Consider the following 18,257-nt stretch of genomic DNA (forward strand, 5'->3'; position numbering starts at 1 on the left):
CCAGGCGCGTAACAATGATAGGGCAAGGGGAGACAGTTGTCTGGGGGCCCCACTGCCTGGAGGGGCACCCCAGAGGCACCTCATGTGACTCCCCATTGCCCCCTGCCCAGCCCCATAGCCTCTCAGCCACTTGCCCTCTTCGCCGTCTCTCCTGCTTGTTCTGCTGGCCGCAATCGAAGCAGCAGGCAAACTGCAAAGAGCTCCTTTTCTCCCACCTCTCAGCTGATCGGCGGGTGGGTGGGGCTTCCACCGAGGCCTCCGTGTAGGCCGCAGTGAAGCCTGAACTCGAGTAGGGCCCAAGCAAGCCAGGAAGGAGGAGGCAGCCTGAGTGTTCTCTGCAGCAGAAGACCCCTTGCTGCCCTGCTTAACCCAGACCAGCATTTGCCAGGTAGAGTGTGAACTCCTTTTTGTGGTTACCTTTCCCACCCCCACCCCCATATATAGGGATCTGCTTGCCATAGGGCTTGGATATGGGGGGGGGGGGGGAGGGACCGAGAAGTCTCTGAATATTTATTTTGAAACAGCTTGGAAAATTTGCTGACTTAAAAAAAACTATCTAAAAAGTCCTATAAGTGGCTTGTTTCATGGCAGAAAATTGCAAAAACTTCTGGAACAGTATTTTATTAATTTTATTTATTCATTCATTCATTTATAAATGCACTTATGTTCAAGTTGTTTTGCAACCCAGAAGGTCTGAGTGAGAACTGTGAAGCATGTGTGGTGCTTTTATTTTATTTTTCTTGTGTGTGAACTGCTCCCCAATAACTTGCAGGGACTTCAGGGTAAATCTGGCCAACATGTGAATGCAGCACCTCCATTCCAGAGGAGATGTGTCTTAAAGGGCTTTAAAAGCCTCCTGTGAAAAACCTCCTGCAATCAAACTTGACTGAATTTGTTCAGAATTCTGGGGAAACAAACATAGGCTCACCCTGCATGGTTGAAAGTCTCCTTTGCTAATCTGCAGCGAGGGGCCCATTTTAATAATTCATCTTTCTAGTGTGTTCTAGGCATTAAAAGTAATACAAATGTATAGTACTCAATGTATATCACTATATATTGTGATGTGTGTGTGTATTCAGTGAAATGTATTTGCAGGCAGCATACTTATTTTGGAATATCAGACTTAAATCCTTGGGGGCCTGGGGTGTGCGGAGGCCCTGGACTTTGGGGGGGGGCATTTTAAAATCTTGTCTCTGGGCCCACTCCAACCTTGCTACGCCCCTGGAAAGTGCTTTAAATTGGTGTTTAGAGGTGCTCATCACCTTTTATGTTGCTGTTTTGTGTTGTTATCTATCAAGATATTTGTGAGAAGTTAATAATGTTAATGGGTGAAATCTCCACTCCATAAAAGACAAGGGCAAAACTCCCATTGAGTTCCGTGAAGCTGTAGAGTTTCATCCAGATTGTTCCAATTGTTAGGCTATGTGCTTTCAGGGAATAAATGCACGGCCCTGTATTGTTCCCTCTGCATGCGTGGGGGAGAGAAACAAATCCCCCCCTCCTTGCCTTGTTTCTTGTCCTTTTCCAGAACAGCATGTTCTAGGAAGTATTCCTTTTGTATACACACAATAATAGACTACATGTGAATTTAAAGTTGCATCTATCACATCCAAGTGACTTTCTCTCTCTCTCTCTCTCTCTCTTAGCTCAGTCACTTACGATATAACCGCATGCATCAGTATATTCTGAATGCATCTAGCACCTAGCCCAGGCTAGAGCATCCCAGCCTGGATGCTCGTGTGCAGCTCTGGGATCCGTGTTCCCTGTAAGAGGGATTCCCAGATGTTGCTGACTACAACTCCCAGAATCCCCAGCCCTTTGGCCATTGCTGCTGAGGATTCTGGAAGTTGTAATCAACAACATCTGAGAATCCTTCCTACAGGGAATACTGGCTGGGATGCCTCCTGATCCCAGTGCTCCCACCCAGTCTTACCCTGTTTTTAATCCTAGCCTTTAGCCAGGGTTAAGGCCACGAGTGCACCCATAAGTCTGGTGCTGGAGTCGTGTGGGTGCTTGGGCTGCTTGCCACCTGAGAACGCACAGAGCCGGGTGCCTAGACTCTGATTTCTGGGGGATTTCCCCAATGTACCCTACTTGTCATGCAGTGCATTGTGGGATATCTGGAGGACAGGATGCATTGTCCTGGCCTCTGGAGAGCCACACTGCTCCAAGCAGCGCGAATCCATGCTCCCACCACCAAGAAAGGATAGTCTGCGGGGAAGGTGAATTCCATGCAGCCTTTCCCCCCCCCCCCGGTCCCCACCCACCCAATCGTGTGCAAAGCCTATGTGTCAGGTACTACCACTGGAACGCGATATCACTGGTTATTTTAGAGGCATATTCTTGTCTTGGTGTTCAAGCACACCCACTGATGCATGTAGTCATATGTGCAGGCTAACATGCTAGAGGAAAAAACCTAACTTGGACAGGATAAGAGCCCATTCAAATCCAGTCTCTGTGAAAACCACATTGTGGAATAATGGTACAAATTTGTTGTTTTCTATTGAGATGTCTGAACCATTGTAAATAAGGAGAAGAGAAGAATACATTCTGTGGACAGATCTGACTTGCTAACAGCCAATCAGCAGCTTGCCTGTTAGATATCCACGACAAGAGGTGGTTGATGTGTTTAGGGCTTTTTAGTGTAGAAAAATATGACTGAGGGGGGATATGGTAGAGATCTACTATATTATTAATAATTATATGGAGTGTGTTCATGAAAGAAGTCTACACCAAACTGGATACTGGCTTTCCGCCCATCTCCCCATGGGCAAGTATGCCCTGCTTCCCATTGTGGTTTGATACACAGCATCTCTGCTCCTTTGCTAATGCATTATGCAAGCAAGTTCACCCTTAGCACTAAACTGAGTTGACAGATAGATAAAATCTTTTATTGACTAGTATCTAGGGTCACTGCAATTTCAAAAATATAAAAGAGCAGAAATTTACGAATTCTGCTCAGCACCAATTATAAGCCACATAAATAAATCTGTGTTAAACAAAGTGATATGTGCAGTCAATAACATTTTGATTTACATATTGTTCTCATCCTTGCAGCCTGTAAAGCAAACTTAGCAATGTCTTTTAATAACCGACAAGCAATAAACTAATAGGTTTATTCCGAGACAACCAGGGCTGCTTAAATAAATTTCCCTCTGTTTTTCATACAACTTGAAGAACAACATATAAAATGATAAATCTTCTACCTCTCCCAAATAGTGTTCAGTATGCTAATGCTCTCTTCTGAAGTTCTGGTTCATTAGAATCTCAGCTGCAATAGGCGCATCGGTGGGTGAAACTATGTAGTGGAGTTTATGGAGCGTATCCTACACAACTGACCACTTTGTGGCAGTTCTGTACAGTTATAGCCCCTTTCAGACATTTAAACATGGGTACAAAGAACCCACATCAGGGAGGCAGTCAGTAGGGGTGTGCATGAACAGTTCGACAGCACACAATATGGCTCGAATTCAATTCGAATCTCAGGCACAGAAATCTGTAATAACAGATCTCAATCTATTATTTTAGTGACTACTAGGGTTGCACGTTTTGTATTTTTTCTGTTTCGATTTGTACCAAATCCGAATCAACCCCATTTTGTATTTTGTCTGAAATTAAGCCTTCCGAATCACCCCAGTTTTGTTTTGTATCCAAATTAATCCGAATCTGAATTAATTCAGATTTTAAAATGGGTCACATGGTCAAAAGTGTGGGTGGGGGTTATATTGCCCAATGAGTGGAAGCTTCCATAAAAATTTCAAAGGAATTGGGGAAACTGCTGATTTTTGGTGAATTTTTGGAGTTCGTGCGTCTTTCAGATTTTCCCTTTAGGGTATGATGGAGGTTTCAGGAAAAGTATAGCTTCACATGGGGTGGGTTGGTGGTGGCCCAGAATGGAGTGTGGTTGGTGGTAGTGCCCAGTTGGTACAAGGAAGCTACCACAATTTTTTCAGAGGAATTTGGCAAAGGACTGATTTTTAAAGAATTAATGAAGTTACGTGTCTTTCAGATTTTCCTCGTAGGGTATAATGGAGGTTTCTGCAGTTCCATAAATCCACTTGAGGGGCACTGGGGTGGCCCAAAGCAAGTAGCGGTGAAGTGCACATAGGGTGCCAACCACCCACATGGGTTGCCAGCCCATGAAGTACAGGTTTTTGTTGTTCTAGAGGTGTTCTGAGAGTAGATTCTCTAGTAGCATATGAGAGTGGATTCATTGTTTTTCATTAAAAATCTCATTTGCCACCAGAGAACCTAATCTCAACACCTCAGAAACAACAAAGCCCAGTACCCCAGTGGGTTAGCAATCTGGGGGGTGGGTGGGGTGGGGTTCTCACCCTCTGTGCACTACACCACCACTCACTTTGGGCTATCCCAGTGCCCCCCAGGTGGAGTTATGGGGCTGCTGAAACCTCCATTATTCCCTATGGGGAAAATCTTAAAGACGCGTAAACCTCAAAAATTCCTAAGAAATCAGCCCTTTGCCCTATTTGGAATCTGGGTGCACCACCCTTGGGGCACTGCCACCCAACCCACTGTTTTGCCCCTGAAGCCCCACATAAACAAGTTGAAAGAGTGAAGAGAATGATGAACAACAATGACACTTAATTTTTTGGCACAGTTATTTGAGAATTTTGCAGTGGTTGGGAGCCTGTCCCTGTGGCACTAGCACAGCAACACAACCCATTTGTGGATTCAAGCAATCTTTCAATAAAAACACTCCCTCCCCATGGAACAGTGACCACAGGTCATTTGAGATAGCAAGATAGACCAATGAACTGCCCTGGTATTATGGAACAGCTTCAAATGTTCTTTTAACTGAACTGGAGTGAGCCATAGCCCAAACAAATCTTCCTACTGTTCAGAATTGTTGGGATTTATCATCACTGCATTTAAAAAAGTGCAAAACCATGGATCATGGTTACAAGAAAGAGAGAAGCAACTAAGATTCCTGGGGATATCAATGGATTGACAGGGGTATTACCCAACCCCCTCCTTTTGTCTCCTGTAGTCCCATGTGGATGACCTGTCCCTGCAATGGCAAAAGTTGTGAACCACTGGCTTAGTCTTGATGTCTCACCAAATTACATTGTGGCCTAAATTACATTAGACTGCTCAACTTTGGCAACAAAACTTAGACACCACTATAACTCATAAAAATCAGAAGAAAAACAAAATGGATCTTCAAAAGACCCCTGAACAAGTCAAGAGATTCTTTCTAAACCTTTGGAAAGAAAAACCTGTGTAATTTCAGAACTTTCCTAACCAGCTTCTCGAAAAGCTTCTCCACACAATTTATACCATGGCTTTTAGCAAGAGCTTTGGAATTGCACTGTACTCCCAAAGATATTTGGGTATTTCTGTCTCAAAATGCTGTCTTCCAAATCCCTTTGCAAGGTCAGTTTGCATTTCAATCACACTGAATACAACGCATACTTAACTAAGCCATTCATGCTCAACAGCTTTTTGCATATCTTATCTTCTGCTAATCACTCAGTGCCTCAGCTGGAGTGGAGAGAGTCAGAGAAGTCAATTTTAATTGCAGTGCTTTTCCGAAGAACAAAGCATTCTGTCTGAAACAGTCATTCCGATTTGGAAACAAAAATCTCTGTTTTTCAATTCTTGATTTTGTTTTCGTTACAAAACCTCCAAAATTGCCATTTTCAGGCACAAAACATTTTGTACCCGAATCGAAATGCATAAGTCTAGTGACTACTCCTTCTAGCTAAGCTTTCTTATATTATAATAGATGTGCAATATAATCACTGAGGGTGTGTTCAAGTCATGAAAAAAGGCTGGCTGCAGAAGCTTTCTCTCTGCTTTAGTTTCCTTGAAATTTGTTTACAGCTTTCTTGATCTCTGGAGCTGGGTAGAAACTTCCTCACTGTGATTATTATCTCATGGCACAAATCTGTTCCAGAGAACTCAACTCTGAAAGGCAGATGGAATTCTCAGCCACAAACTATTACTCCTAATGACCCCTTTGCACAGATACGTTCCACAGCTGCAGGGAAGCCCTGTGGTATAATCCCAAGAACCTTCAGAAGAAAAGGTGATGATCAGGTTGGGAGGCAGGGGTATAGTTACAATGAAACAGGGAGGTGGGGCATTTGTCCCATAGCTGGGCGGGTGATGTGGGGTGGGGGTGGGGAGAACAGCTTGGCATGCTCCTTGGCATGCTGGGATGCACATTCCCAGGGCTCATCATCTCAGCTTCAAGCCACTTAGTTGTCTCCAGGAGGGGAGGGGTATGGGAAGAATGTCGGGCAACAGCCCGCCTTCCTTTTCCCTCAGCCTGACTGAGAGGCTCAGCAGCCAGGCACCAGCCAGTGTTTCTTTGGCTGCTGATCCTGTCAATCAGGGAAGGGGTTGCCTAGTTTAGGTTACAGTTGCTTTGTTTGTATTTTCTTGCCACCAAGCATCAGCAAGATTTACTTGTGGGGGTGTCACAAATTCTGGCGGCTCCCTATTAAAGCCCTTTTGGGGGAAGGCAGGGAGCAATCATCACTTATTCGAGAGCCCAACCCAAACTTGCTACAACCCTGTAGCAAAATTGCCAAGGCAGAGCCATGGATAAGAAGGTGATGTTTGCATTATATTCACCATTCAACCCTAATTGGGGTGGGGGAGATTTATTTGAAGCTTATTATCCCAGTGCCGCTAGCATTTCCTCTTGCAATTGCTGTTCATTTTGGAGAATATTTTTGCACTTTTCCCCCTGCAAGTGAGAATCCCCTCAAAAATAGATCCATTTGCAAGCCATCCAGACAGTTCTTGGCAAACACTCCCCTGATATACAAATCTGTACAGACCATTTTTAAAAAAACCATACTACAACAACTATTTATATACCGCTTTTCAACAAATGTTTCCAAAGCGGTTTACAAAGAGAAATAATAAATAAATAAGATGGCTCCCTGTCCCCAAGGGCTCACAATCTAAAAAGAAACGTAAGATAGACAATAGCAACTTTCACTGGAGGTACAAGCAATTCTTGCAAAAGGACACGGATTTTACAATCCCAGTCCATACTTCCCAACTACCACATTCTCCAGACAATCAAAATCGCTCAATAAGGTGCAGCTAGACACAGAAGTTAAAGTGCTTCATCTGTTATTGGATAATGATGTGGGGATATCTCCATGTGTAGCCTCATTTGCCTTCGCAGTCTTAAAAATGCGGGCTAATTATTTGCAGATAATGATCATTGTAAGGTGACTCTTCAACTGAGTTTAAGCTGGAGGTGGCGGGCGGGGGGAGTCACAGAATCAGATCTGGAAAAACATGAGATGACAACTTGGGAAACACTTGGATGTGTCATGGTTGTGGATGATGTCATCTGGATTCTCCATAAAAACCAGAATGAATTAATTCCAGATTAAACATCTAGAGTGGAAGCAACTAACATGAGCCAAAATGTGGAGACGACTTACAAGTGTGGAGATGGCAACTGCAGTTCACACAGGTCGTTTCAAGTTCAGTGACTTTTTACATTTCTGTTAATGGAAAACCCTTGTCTAGCACAGGTTTTTCTAGGTAGGTCTGTTTGACATGGATGTGACTTTCACCAGAACAAACTCTGACCATGTGAATGTTCTGGTGTGTTATTGAATCTTAGCGGAAAATTCCTATTCTAAAGCAGTGTAATTAAAGGGGAAGGGAAAATAATTATTTTTCAGATGCATCATGGAAGCAAGAATTGAAATTCCACCAACTAATCTTCCTTTGCATATTTTCATATGCTTCAAAATTAGATGTTTTCCTATTTGGCATCAACATTGCTGTTTCAAAATAACCAAATTATGTGGTTTACTACATACAAGTCCATATACAGAATCCAAGATTACATTTTATTGTCAGGTGTGCAGATGCACTGAATGAGAAGTGGCACATTCAGCTGTGGGCCTTAGATATTGGAAGCCTTGTTTCAGTCCTGATTCAGCTGTGGACCTGCTAGGTGACCCTGGAAAAGTCATTATCTCTGGGAACAATAATGACAACCCCCAGAGTCATCGTGTGCTTGCAATGAGATAAATAAAAACTGCAATCTGACTATTTAAAAGAAAAGCTCCTTTTTCCAGGAAATAAGGGAAATTTTGTAGTTATATATACTGTGCATCTTATTATTCATAGGGAATTAAGACTATAACCCTGTGCACACTTGCTTGGAAATAAGCCTCACTGAATACAGTACAGGAAACTCCGATACATAGGACTGCATAGGTAAACAGGCATAGGATTGGAAAAGAGGTCCATCTTTTCACTTTCAGAACAAATTGGAAAAGACAGACATACAGGCCAGTTATATGGAGCTATATGGTCCATATATATGGTCACAAAAGTGTGTTCCTTCTGGGGTAAAATTATATGGTTTGTGCATCTTACTCCATGTCTTATGACACCATTTACCACTTTCTAGAGTGAACTCTCATGACCCCATTTACCACTTTCAGTATTGGGCAATCAAATTGCATTGCATCCCTGGCCTATATAAAAGAGTGCCAATTTGCTTTATACTATATGGTTCAATACCATTGAGATGGATACATCTAAGTGGCTGAAATGAAGTGAATCCTGAATTTCTTAACAGGCAGTGCCTTGCAGCAAGGCTCTGCCTTATCTGTTGAGAGGGTCTTGCTGTTTTATGATTACGTTGATTGAGAAGTGTGTGCAAGATTAAGTGTGTTCAAGTTGAGTGCCACAAATGTGACAATTACTAAGTGAAAGTAGAGGAGTATGTATAGAGATGCTCCTGCCAACTCAATAATACATACAGGCTCTGTTGCTTGAAAAAACAGAACAAGGAATTAGTTCGGTCAACATCTCATCCCATTTCCTGCCAGTCTTTCTTTCACAAGAAAGGTAATACTGCATTAATTGGGTGTGGTCCTTTTGTGAGGGAGGTGAGGTGGCCACCTCGGGTACCAAATTGTTGGGGTGCCATCAGGACAGCAAGATTCCCCTCATTGTCATGACTGGAGTAGCTCTTTGGACTGAACTGACCCTTACAAGCTTTACAAGGAGTACCTCTGCTCATACTCCTTGCAAAGCTTGCAAGAAGCATGTGGAGAAGAGGAAGCTGCTGGCAACCTTCCCTACTTCCTGCCCTCCCCCAGGCCACTTTCAACGTTTACAAGGGTTGGTTTGGAAAGAGGACTGGGTTCTACTAGAGACATGGGGCAAAACAGCATTTGCTGCCTTGTCTCAGGTACCACAATACCTTGAGCCACCAATGGCATTAATGAAGTACGAACTTTTCTTCTGGGCAAATGTCCTGCAGTGTCATCCATTGCCATACCAATCCTCCCTCGTTACTGGAGCTTTTTGCTTTTGGCAGTGGGGTGGAATCCAAGCTAATTTTAAGCCTAACCCATTTACCCATCACCAGAGTTGCCAGCTCCTTATCTAAAAATGATGCCTATTTTTCTTAATGCTCTGAAGAGTTGAGATAGGATGAAGAGTTGAGATAGGATTCCCAACCTCACAGGGGCGTAACTTTTATAGGACAAGGGGAGACAGTTGTCTGGGGGCCCACTGCCTTGGGGGAGCCCCCAGAGACAAGTCACATGACTGACTCCCCCAGCCACGCATCCACCCAACCCTTCCTTCAATTGTATTCATCCTCCGAAATTGATGTGAGTGTTAAGACCTGGAGCTACCAGAACAGCATGTCTTTCTCTAGTACCATTAAATGACCTGCATCATCGTCCACAATTTACAAAACCTTTAAAAAAATAATTTAGGATTTCTTTACTTCATGAGCTGAGCTTCAGTGAGCAGGGGGCCCATTTTAAAATCTTGTCCACTCCAACCTTGCTACACCCATGCAACCTCATCCTCCAACTCCAGGGAAACTTGATGTAAGCATTTTTGCTATGAAATGGGTGGGTGGCGGACTAATTGGGGCCAACAGCTCAGGAGTTTGTGTCAGACCTGGAACATGGACAGTAATAATATACTCAAGAATATTGTATTTCAGCACTGCATATCCATTAATTTGGAAGCTGGAGGCTAGGCTTCCTGACCAGAGGGAGTAGCTTCCTGGTAGTGTTGAAAATCGGAATGTTTCTTTATGATCTGCCTTTGCAGATGGAACGTTGACTATAGAAATATTTCCTTTTACTTGACCTCTAGGTGATTTTGCTTTATTAGCTGGAAACATGCTTGTAATGAAAGAAAATGGAGAGGGGGATGGAAGAAATATGGGGCTTCCTTATCTAGCATGAAGGAGTTATCTTCTTCTGGAGAGGAGAGCTGGTCTTGTGGTAGCAAGCATGACTTGTCCCCATAGCTAAGCAGGGTCTGCCCTGGTTGCATCTGAATGGGAGACTTAATGTGTGAGCACTGCAAGATATTCCCCTCAGGGGATGAAGCCACTCTGGGAAGAGCAGAAGGTTTGAAGTTCCCTCTCTGGCTTCTCCAAGATAGGGCTGAGAGAGATTCTTGCCTGCAACCTTGCAGAAGCCGCTGCCAGTCTGTGAAGACAATACTGAGCTAGACAGACCAATGGTCTGACTCAGAATATGGCAGTTTCCTATGTTCCTATGTTCCCCTGACTAATTGAAAGGGTGGGGGGAAACCACTGTGAAGAATAGTTAAAGTAGTCCTAAAGGTGATAGAAGCAATATGAAACAGAAAAATACTGCTTCCATTAGGGTATTTAAGTTTATCTTGAGTTTAGCAGGGGTTACAAGACAGTCTCATTTGATAACTATACAGCTCTTCAGTAGATTCTTGTTGGAAGAGGACTGAAGGAATTAAAAGTTATGACAACAATGTTTAAGGTGTTTATTAAATCCCTGGGTTCTAACTGAAAGTTGAATAAAGGGACTTCTCATAAAACATTTGTCTTTCAGCCAAGTGTCTTAATAGTAATTTGAAGTTTTTCTGTTTCTTTCTCTTTTGTTTTGTTTTGTTTTGCTTTGCTTGATTCCTGTTGCTCTTCCTATATTGCTCTGCAATAGGCATCTTATTTAGTTTTTAATTATATTTGTCCTAGGAAGCAGAATGTGCTTACACATTGTTCGTGGTGGCTCTCTTTTGGCTGACAGAAGCTTTGCCCCTGGCGGTCTCAGCTTTACTTCCTGCCTTAATGTTTCCACTGTTTGGAATTATGGCTTCGAAACAGGTACATCTCCCTTTCCTGCTTTTCATTCCACTGTCTCAATTGCCCATACCTTTTTATATGCCAACGGTCAAACAATTGTATCATGTCATTTACTCTTAAATCCTATGCCCCTGCCTAATACTATGAGCAGCGCCGGCTCCAGGTTTGAGTGGGCCTTCAGCTAGGTAACCTATGGCAAGAGAGATGGCCCTCCTTTCTGGATTTGACCTCCATGGCAGAGGAGGCAAGTTGGGGTTATTAATCAGCATCAACTACAGGGTTCTAGTCTGCAGTTGCTGCCTGCCATGTCTTTCCCCCGACAAGCATTGCATTGCAATACTACATGGGACATTGCAGGAGGGAAACGTGGCAGATAGTAGCAGCTGCTGACTAGAAAGCTGTTGCTGCTGATGATCTGCTGAGAATGAAAGAAACCCGCTGCTGCCGCCACAGTAAGGGGATGGTCCCACCTTGCTAGCTGTTACCATCCTCCCTGTGGGGCTAGGGATCAGGGTGGGTGTCAGCACTGAGCTCCCCTAAGAGCTGCCTAAGAGTGCCTTGTACTCGGCCAGCCCGGAATAAAACCCTATACCTACATCAAGTTTAAAAACCTGACCCCCAGTCCATAAAATCGAAATAATAATAATAATAATAATAATAATAATTAATAAAAGACCAGGAAAATCATGACCATCAATCATGCTCTGCACCCCCACAGTGATGTCAATAGGCTATACCTCCCTCACAGCTCAGGTGGAAGAGGAATGCTGCAAGTCCATCAAACAGTAGAGGAGGAGAAAAGAGGCCTTGAAGAATATATCAAGGACAGTGAAGAAGATGCACTTCAAAGGGTCAATAACGCGAAACTATTCAACACCAATGAAAGACCTTGAAGAGCAGCTCAATACCATAGGGGCCACAGAAATCACCATCAGCCAATTACAAAAAGCAGCTTTACTGGGAACAGCCTATATTCTGCGATGATATCTATAACAATTGACAATAAAATTCAGCCATCCCAGGTCCTTGGGAAGGACTCGATGTCTGGATAAAACAAACCAGTCAATAACACCTGTCTGACTGTGTAAACAAGAAATAATAATAATAACCCCCAGTGAGGCACTACCTTGGCATGGTTGTGAGGCTTGCGTGCTCTGAGGAAGGTGAGAGCTATGCCAGAGGTCCAACCATACTGGACAGGTCTCACCAGAGGAGCCAGACAAAGAATGCCTCTCCCATCAACAATATGGTGAGACGTAACTTTAATAAATCTATACCGGATCGGTCGTCGCCCGGGTCAACAAGGACCGCGCCAGGTGCTGGAGTCCCTGGACATCTGCTGGCAAGTGGGCAACAGGACTCAGGATCTTCAGTTAAGCAACCAGGGCTGGAGATTGCAAGGTTACTGGAAGAAACGTCGCTTAACCAAAAAAAGAAAAAGAAAAATGCCAACAAGGAAATAATGATCTGCTATTACAAGTCTAGTCCAACTAGAAGAGGTTATTTAAAAAGAATGTACCAGATTTGGAAAGAGAAGCATCCAGATACAGAAATAACAGAACAAAGGCTAACAGACCAAAGAAGATTCATAATAAGAAATAAAGTATTCACAGAAGTTGAGCTGGAAGAACTGCAAAGAGCAACACAGGCTCAAGATATGGAAGAAGAATTACCACCAACTGAAGAAGTTGCTCAGGCGCAGGTGGAGGAGGTGTTGGAAATCGAGGATGCCACTGTTACTGAACTGTTTCAAAATCAAAACCAGGCAACCTCCCCTTTGCCTTCACCTCAAAAACCCAAATGCCATTTAACAGAAAAGCAACAAGAACTAAAGCAAAAAATTACTGAGCACATGAGCCAAACAACCACCAGGGTTCGACTTCCAGCTCTAAAAACAGTTGCCAAAAAACAACTTACTCAGGCATTAAAAGATGTCAGTGATGCACTTGCAGAAATAACAACCAATAATTTGCAAGAAACAAACCAACTAATGTACAGTGCAGCAACAATAACAACACAAGAGCTTGGATATAAGATCAATGGACCTGTAAAAAAAGAAAGCAGTACATCACCTAAATGGAAGATTAGATTAGAAAATAAAATCTCCAGGCTCAGATCAGATGCTAGTAAACTGAAAGCTATGAAAGACAAGAAGCTGAAGAATGAAAACACCAAACAGTATCTGATCCAAAAACACCACCTAGATTCAAGGAAAATTAGAGAAGTCCTGGAAATAATAAAGCAGCAAATAACAGCAGTGTCAAAGAAGATTAGCAGATAGGAAGCCAGAATTACACAACACAGGCAGAATCTCCAATTCCAGTCGAATCAGAGACATTTCTACCAAAGCATAGAAGGAGAAACTGCAAGAAAGGTAGAAACACCAAATAAAGAAGAAACAGTGCAATTCTGGGGGAAATTATGGGACAATGCAATAGATTATAATAAAAAAGCAGGCTGGATGAAAGAGGTTGAAAAATGCAACCAACAAATGCAAGATCTAATAATAAGACCAGAATTAATAAGTTAAAGAGCAAAGAAAATTAAAAATTGGACTGCGCCAGGCAACGATGAACTGCATGGCTTTTGGCTTAAACACCTAACAAGCCTTCATAAACAACTATCAAAACAGTTCAATCACATTTTGCAAGGAGGTGATGATGAACAATGGCTAACAACTGCGAAAACTCACCTCATAATGAAAGACCCAGCAAATGGTGCAGTTCCAAGTAATTATAGACCGATAACCTTTCTGCCAACCATGTTCAGAGGCGTAACTATAGGGGGGGCGGGGGGGGCAAGTGCCCCGGGCGCCATCTTTTCTGGTCACGTGGGGGGGTGCCGCCATGACAAAAAAATTTTTAAAATATTTTTTAATTTTTTGTTAATACAAATGTTTCCTGCTCAGTGCAGCAGCGCTGCAGCAGTCAAGGGAGCGCGCCGGCGCCCCCTCCCCCACGAGCGGTCCCTCCCGCGCCCCCCCCATTGCTTTGCTGGCGCCTGGCGGCCAGTCAGTGGCCTGGCTTGGCGGTGGCGGCAGGCGCTTGTGAGGAAAAACCTAAGTATAGTGTAGTATGTTGGGGGGGCGGGGGGGTGGGGGAGGTGCCATTTCAATGCTTGCCCCGGGCGCCATTTTCCCTAGTTACGCCTCTGACCATGTTCAAATTATTAACTGGAATAATAGCAGATGAAGTGATGCAACACTTATTAACTAACAAACAGCTTCCAGCTGAACAGAAAGGAAATTGCCCAAACACCAGAGGCACAAAAGACGAGCTGCTGATTGACAAAATGATTTTTGTCAAAATCACCAAATACAAAGATCTACAAATTGAAATTGCAAGGCTGTGGCAGAAAAAGACCAAAATAATCCCAGTGGTAATTGGCGCCCTGGGTGCAGTTCCAAAAGACCTTGAAGAGCACCTCAACACCATAGGGGCCACAGAAATCACCATCAGCCAATTACAAAAAGCAGCTTTACTGGGAACAGCCTATATTCTGCAACGATATCTATAACACCAACAACATTGACAATAAAATTCAGCCATCCTAGGTCCTTGGGAAGGACTCAATGTCTGGATAAAACAAACCAGTCAATAACACCTGTCTGAGTGTGTAAAGAAAAAATAATATGATGATGACGATTGATGATGAAACACTCAATTTCTAAGTAGAATGGTACAGCTAACAGTGTGAAGTCACTACCACCATTTATAAGCTATACGTGGATTTTTTCATCTCTTGCTATAATGCTCAAAAGCCAGGACTTTGGAGTGTGCTTAACTATGTCCAACTCTTCCTGGACACTTTCAAAAGTCTTCAGGCCTAGTGCTATGCAGTCATTCCTCAGTTCACTTCAGATCAGATAGAGAATTCTGAGGGGTGTTTCCTGAGAATTCTCAGAAAAGCTTGTCTGTTTCTTGAGAGTTCTCTCCCAATACTTAATTGTGCATGTACATTCATGTGTCGCATGGATGTACATCATTATGTTGCCCCCTAGGAATCCTAGTTTGGTCTGACTTGTCCTGTACATGAACAGTTATGACAGCGAGATTCCGTTCTTCTGCCCACCCCCAGTAATTCTGCGGTGGGGTGGGGTGGAGGTGGGGGAGATGCTTTTAGATCCGGATGGACAACAACCAGACAAAACATTATCAAGAAACAAACAAGCGGGTTGATCAATCCAAATAGTGAAGCTGATCACCAAACAAATGGATGCCAGAATGGGTGAGCTGGTCACACCCTTCAAAGCAATCAATGAGAGTTACATTCAGAGTAAGTTTACATTACAGAACTTCTGTTCATGCATGCACAAAGGAGCTGGCTTTGTCATTCATATAGTTTCATGAAAATGGGAAAGAGTTTCCTAGAGAGTAATGGGTTAATGTTAAAGAACGTTTGCTCATTTGCCTTCAAAGCAGCTCCCTTTGTGCACATGGTCTGCTGATGACTCTGCATGTGTACAGTTTCCTTTCACATGCCAAGCCAGAGAAGAGCTTCTGGAGGAAATGGGGCTCCATTTGTAATGTGTCTGTGCTGGACATTTTTGAACTGGACAAATCAATATTCTGACCTTCATAATAATGATGAAGTTCATAATAATGAACTTCAACAACATTTCCAGGAACATTTTATTTTTATTTATTTAACGTATTTCTATACCATCTAAAACATGCGTCTCTGGGTGGTTTACAACTAAAATCATTTAAATATTAAAATCCTTAACATTAAAATCATTTAAAACTCAACATTAAAAGTATTAAAACTATAAATCTAATTGGCTAATAAGCAGAAAGTCATCAAGTGGTGACATTATCCTTTCATAAATGATCATATAAACCTAGCCTAATTTTCATAGTATAGGGTTGAACTTTCTGGCTCCCTTAGGGTGAAATCAACTGCCGTTCTAAACGAGATCCATCCCCATGCTGGAGCACTTTGCTGAAAAGCCCTCTGCTGCTGCCTCTGTGGTAGGGGTGTGCACGAAACGATTTTTTGTGATTCGATTTGTACCCAAATCGAAACACCCCCGTTTCGATTTGTGTCCGAATCTGACCCATCCGAATCAGCCCAGATTCGATTTGGATCCAAATTTATCCGAATCCGAATCAATTTGGATCAGAAAAATGGGTCGTGGGGTCAAAAGAGTCGGGTGGGGTGGTGTATCCGAAATGAAATGCACATCCCTACTCTGTGGTTCCTAAGCACAGTGATGAAGCTCCCTTTGGGAAACGGGAGCTTCATTGCTGGAGTGATGATGCTCTGCTTAGCCATGGAAGCTCTGCATGTTTGCAAGCAGTGGTGGAGTACTTTGCAGTAGAACACTGCAGCGTGTGCTCATCTCACTTAGAAAGATGGTAGACTGTGCAGTATGTAAGCCACTGACCGCAACAACCCATATATTAACAAGAAGCAGGTCAGAAAAGCAGAGAAAGCAGAAGTGCAAGTGAATTCACAGACACATCCAGGGGCGTAGCCACCATTGCGACAGGGGGTGCCACTGTGGCAGGGTTGTGGGTCTCTAGGGACCACCATCTGCCTCCCCCACTCTCCTCTCTAAGTGGGAGATCAACCCCAACCCGTACCAGCCATTTCTGTTTCTCAGCGAGAACTGGCGGTCCCTTTAAAAGGTGCCTGTTCTTGCTGAGAAATGATAGTGGCCAGTGCAAGACAGGGCAGCTCTGCCTCACCAAGCTGGCACCAGCTTGATGATGTCATCAGAACACATCTCACGACCGTCCCAGCCAATGCAGACAGTGAGAGGGGGAGCCAGGTAGGCAGGGAAGGGGCCTGTTTTCAAATCTTGCCCCAGGGCTGTTTCCAACCTTGCAATGTCCCTGAACCCTTCATGTACATAACCCTTAACTAATCTGGTTTTTCACTAGTTCCATTTTGTGTGTGTCATAACAATTACTTCTGATCCTCAGCGTTTTGAAAGGGATCACAAATATTGTAGCAGCCGATATGTGTCTTTATTTTTCTGAACAGCTTCACACATTCAAGCTTGCAAAAGCCCTTTTCCTACACAAAGTGCATGAAGCATTCTGTACCTTGGCTTGAACAGTGGTAGCTAAAAAGCACACATCTAGCTAACAAAGTGAATTCTGTTTCTAGGTGGCATCTGCTTATTTCAAAGATTTCCATCTGCTGTTAACTGGAGTGATTTGTTTGGCAACATCAATAGAAAAATGGAATTTGCACAAGAGAATCGCCTTGAAAATGGTGATGCTGGTGGGTGTTAACCCTGCATGGTATGTAGTATACTGACAAAGAATAATGCCACTGAAAGTCCTTTTGGCCCAGAAACATTTGCCATCTCTTTTCCTGACCGTAACTCCTATGCCTTTAAAAGCAGCATGTTGGAAAGAAATTCAACAGGTACTGCTTTTCCCAGCGCTGCAACTTCATGGCAACAGAAACTTCACCTGTTGGGTTTTTCAGTGCCATGCAGTCTAATAAAAAGGCACTAAACATGAAGCAGCAACCCTATGACAGGTTGGGGTATGAGGTATTGCCTGACCACAAGCCAAAAGAGCTCCATTGGCTACTGAAGAGCTTTGCTAAGCCCAGCCTTTTGCTGAAATCTAATTACACCTATCATTGGGGCGAGAAGATGAGTCTTACACGCCATGCTTCTGTTATTGGCAATAAGGGTGCGCGGCTTGAAAATGATGATGCTGAATCTGTGAACAATTCTGACTCCTATTCCTTAATGACTGACATTAAGCAACTGGAGCAACCTTTTTATACATTATGTGATAGTTCCAGCAGTATTTTCACAGACACATAGGAAGACACTGCCTTCTCCCAATTTGCTGACAGTTGTTACAAATCAGAAGGTGAAAGAAACGCAGACCATGCTGTGCTCCTTTTTATTGCTTGCAGAGGGGGTCAGATATTCCCCAGCTGTCCCCTGTCAATCCAATCAGCAAGACAGAAGCTGCTTCCAAGCATAACAGGCTTTCTGATCCAGAATTGTCAGATGCTGCTGTGATGGAAAAGCAATGAGTTGTCACTTACCTATCTGATGACAGCAAATTAGCACAGTTAGATCAAGCAGCAGCACCATCGCACTCCTCCAGATTTGGGGTGGGCAAAAAGGAAATCTCTGCAAGAGTCAGGGGCATGTTTGCATAACACAGTGAGAATGGGC

The 18,257-nt window shown here is 43.4% G+C and overlaps 1 protein-coding gene across 2 annotated transcripts in view; it reads left to right on the forward strand.

The window, feature by feature from the left end:
- The first annotated feature begins 259 nt into the window (after positions 1-259).
- Positions 260-18,257, forward strand: part of SLC13A1 (solute carrier family 13 member 1) — a 68,320-nt gene continuing 50,322 nt past the window's right edge. Inside the window, exons 1-3 of one of the 2 annotated variants that reach the window (XM_053251375.1) lie at positions 260-388; positions 10,997-11,125; positions 17,219-17,355. In XM_053251375.1, the coding sequence (XP_053107350.1) occupies positions 11,090-11,125; positions 17,219-17,355 (173 nt within the window). In that variant the 5' untranslated portion in view covers positions 260-388; positions 10,997-11,089. Of the gene's footprint in view, positions 389-10,996; positions 11,126-17,218; positions 17,356-18,257 lie in introns of those variants that run through there. The other variant, XM_053251376.1, reaches the window with a different exon arrangement.

The sequence above is a fragment of the Hemicordylus capensis genome, chromosome 5 (assembly GCF_027244095.1).
Source record: "Hemicordylus capensis ecotype Gifberg chromosome 5, rHemCap1.1.pri, whole genome shotgun sequence".
Taxonomy (NCBI): domain Eukaryota; kingdom Metazoa; phylum Chordata; class Lepidosauria; order Squamata; family Cordylidae; genus Hemicordylus; species Hemicordylus capensis.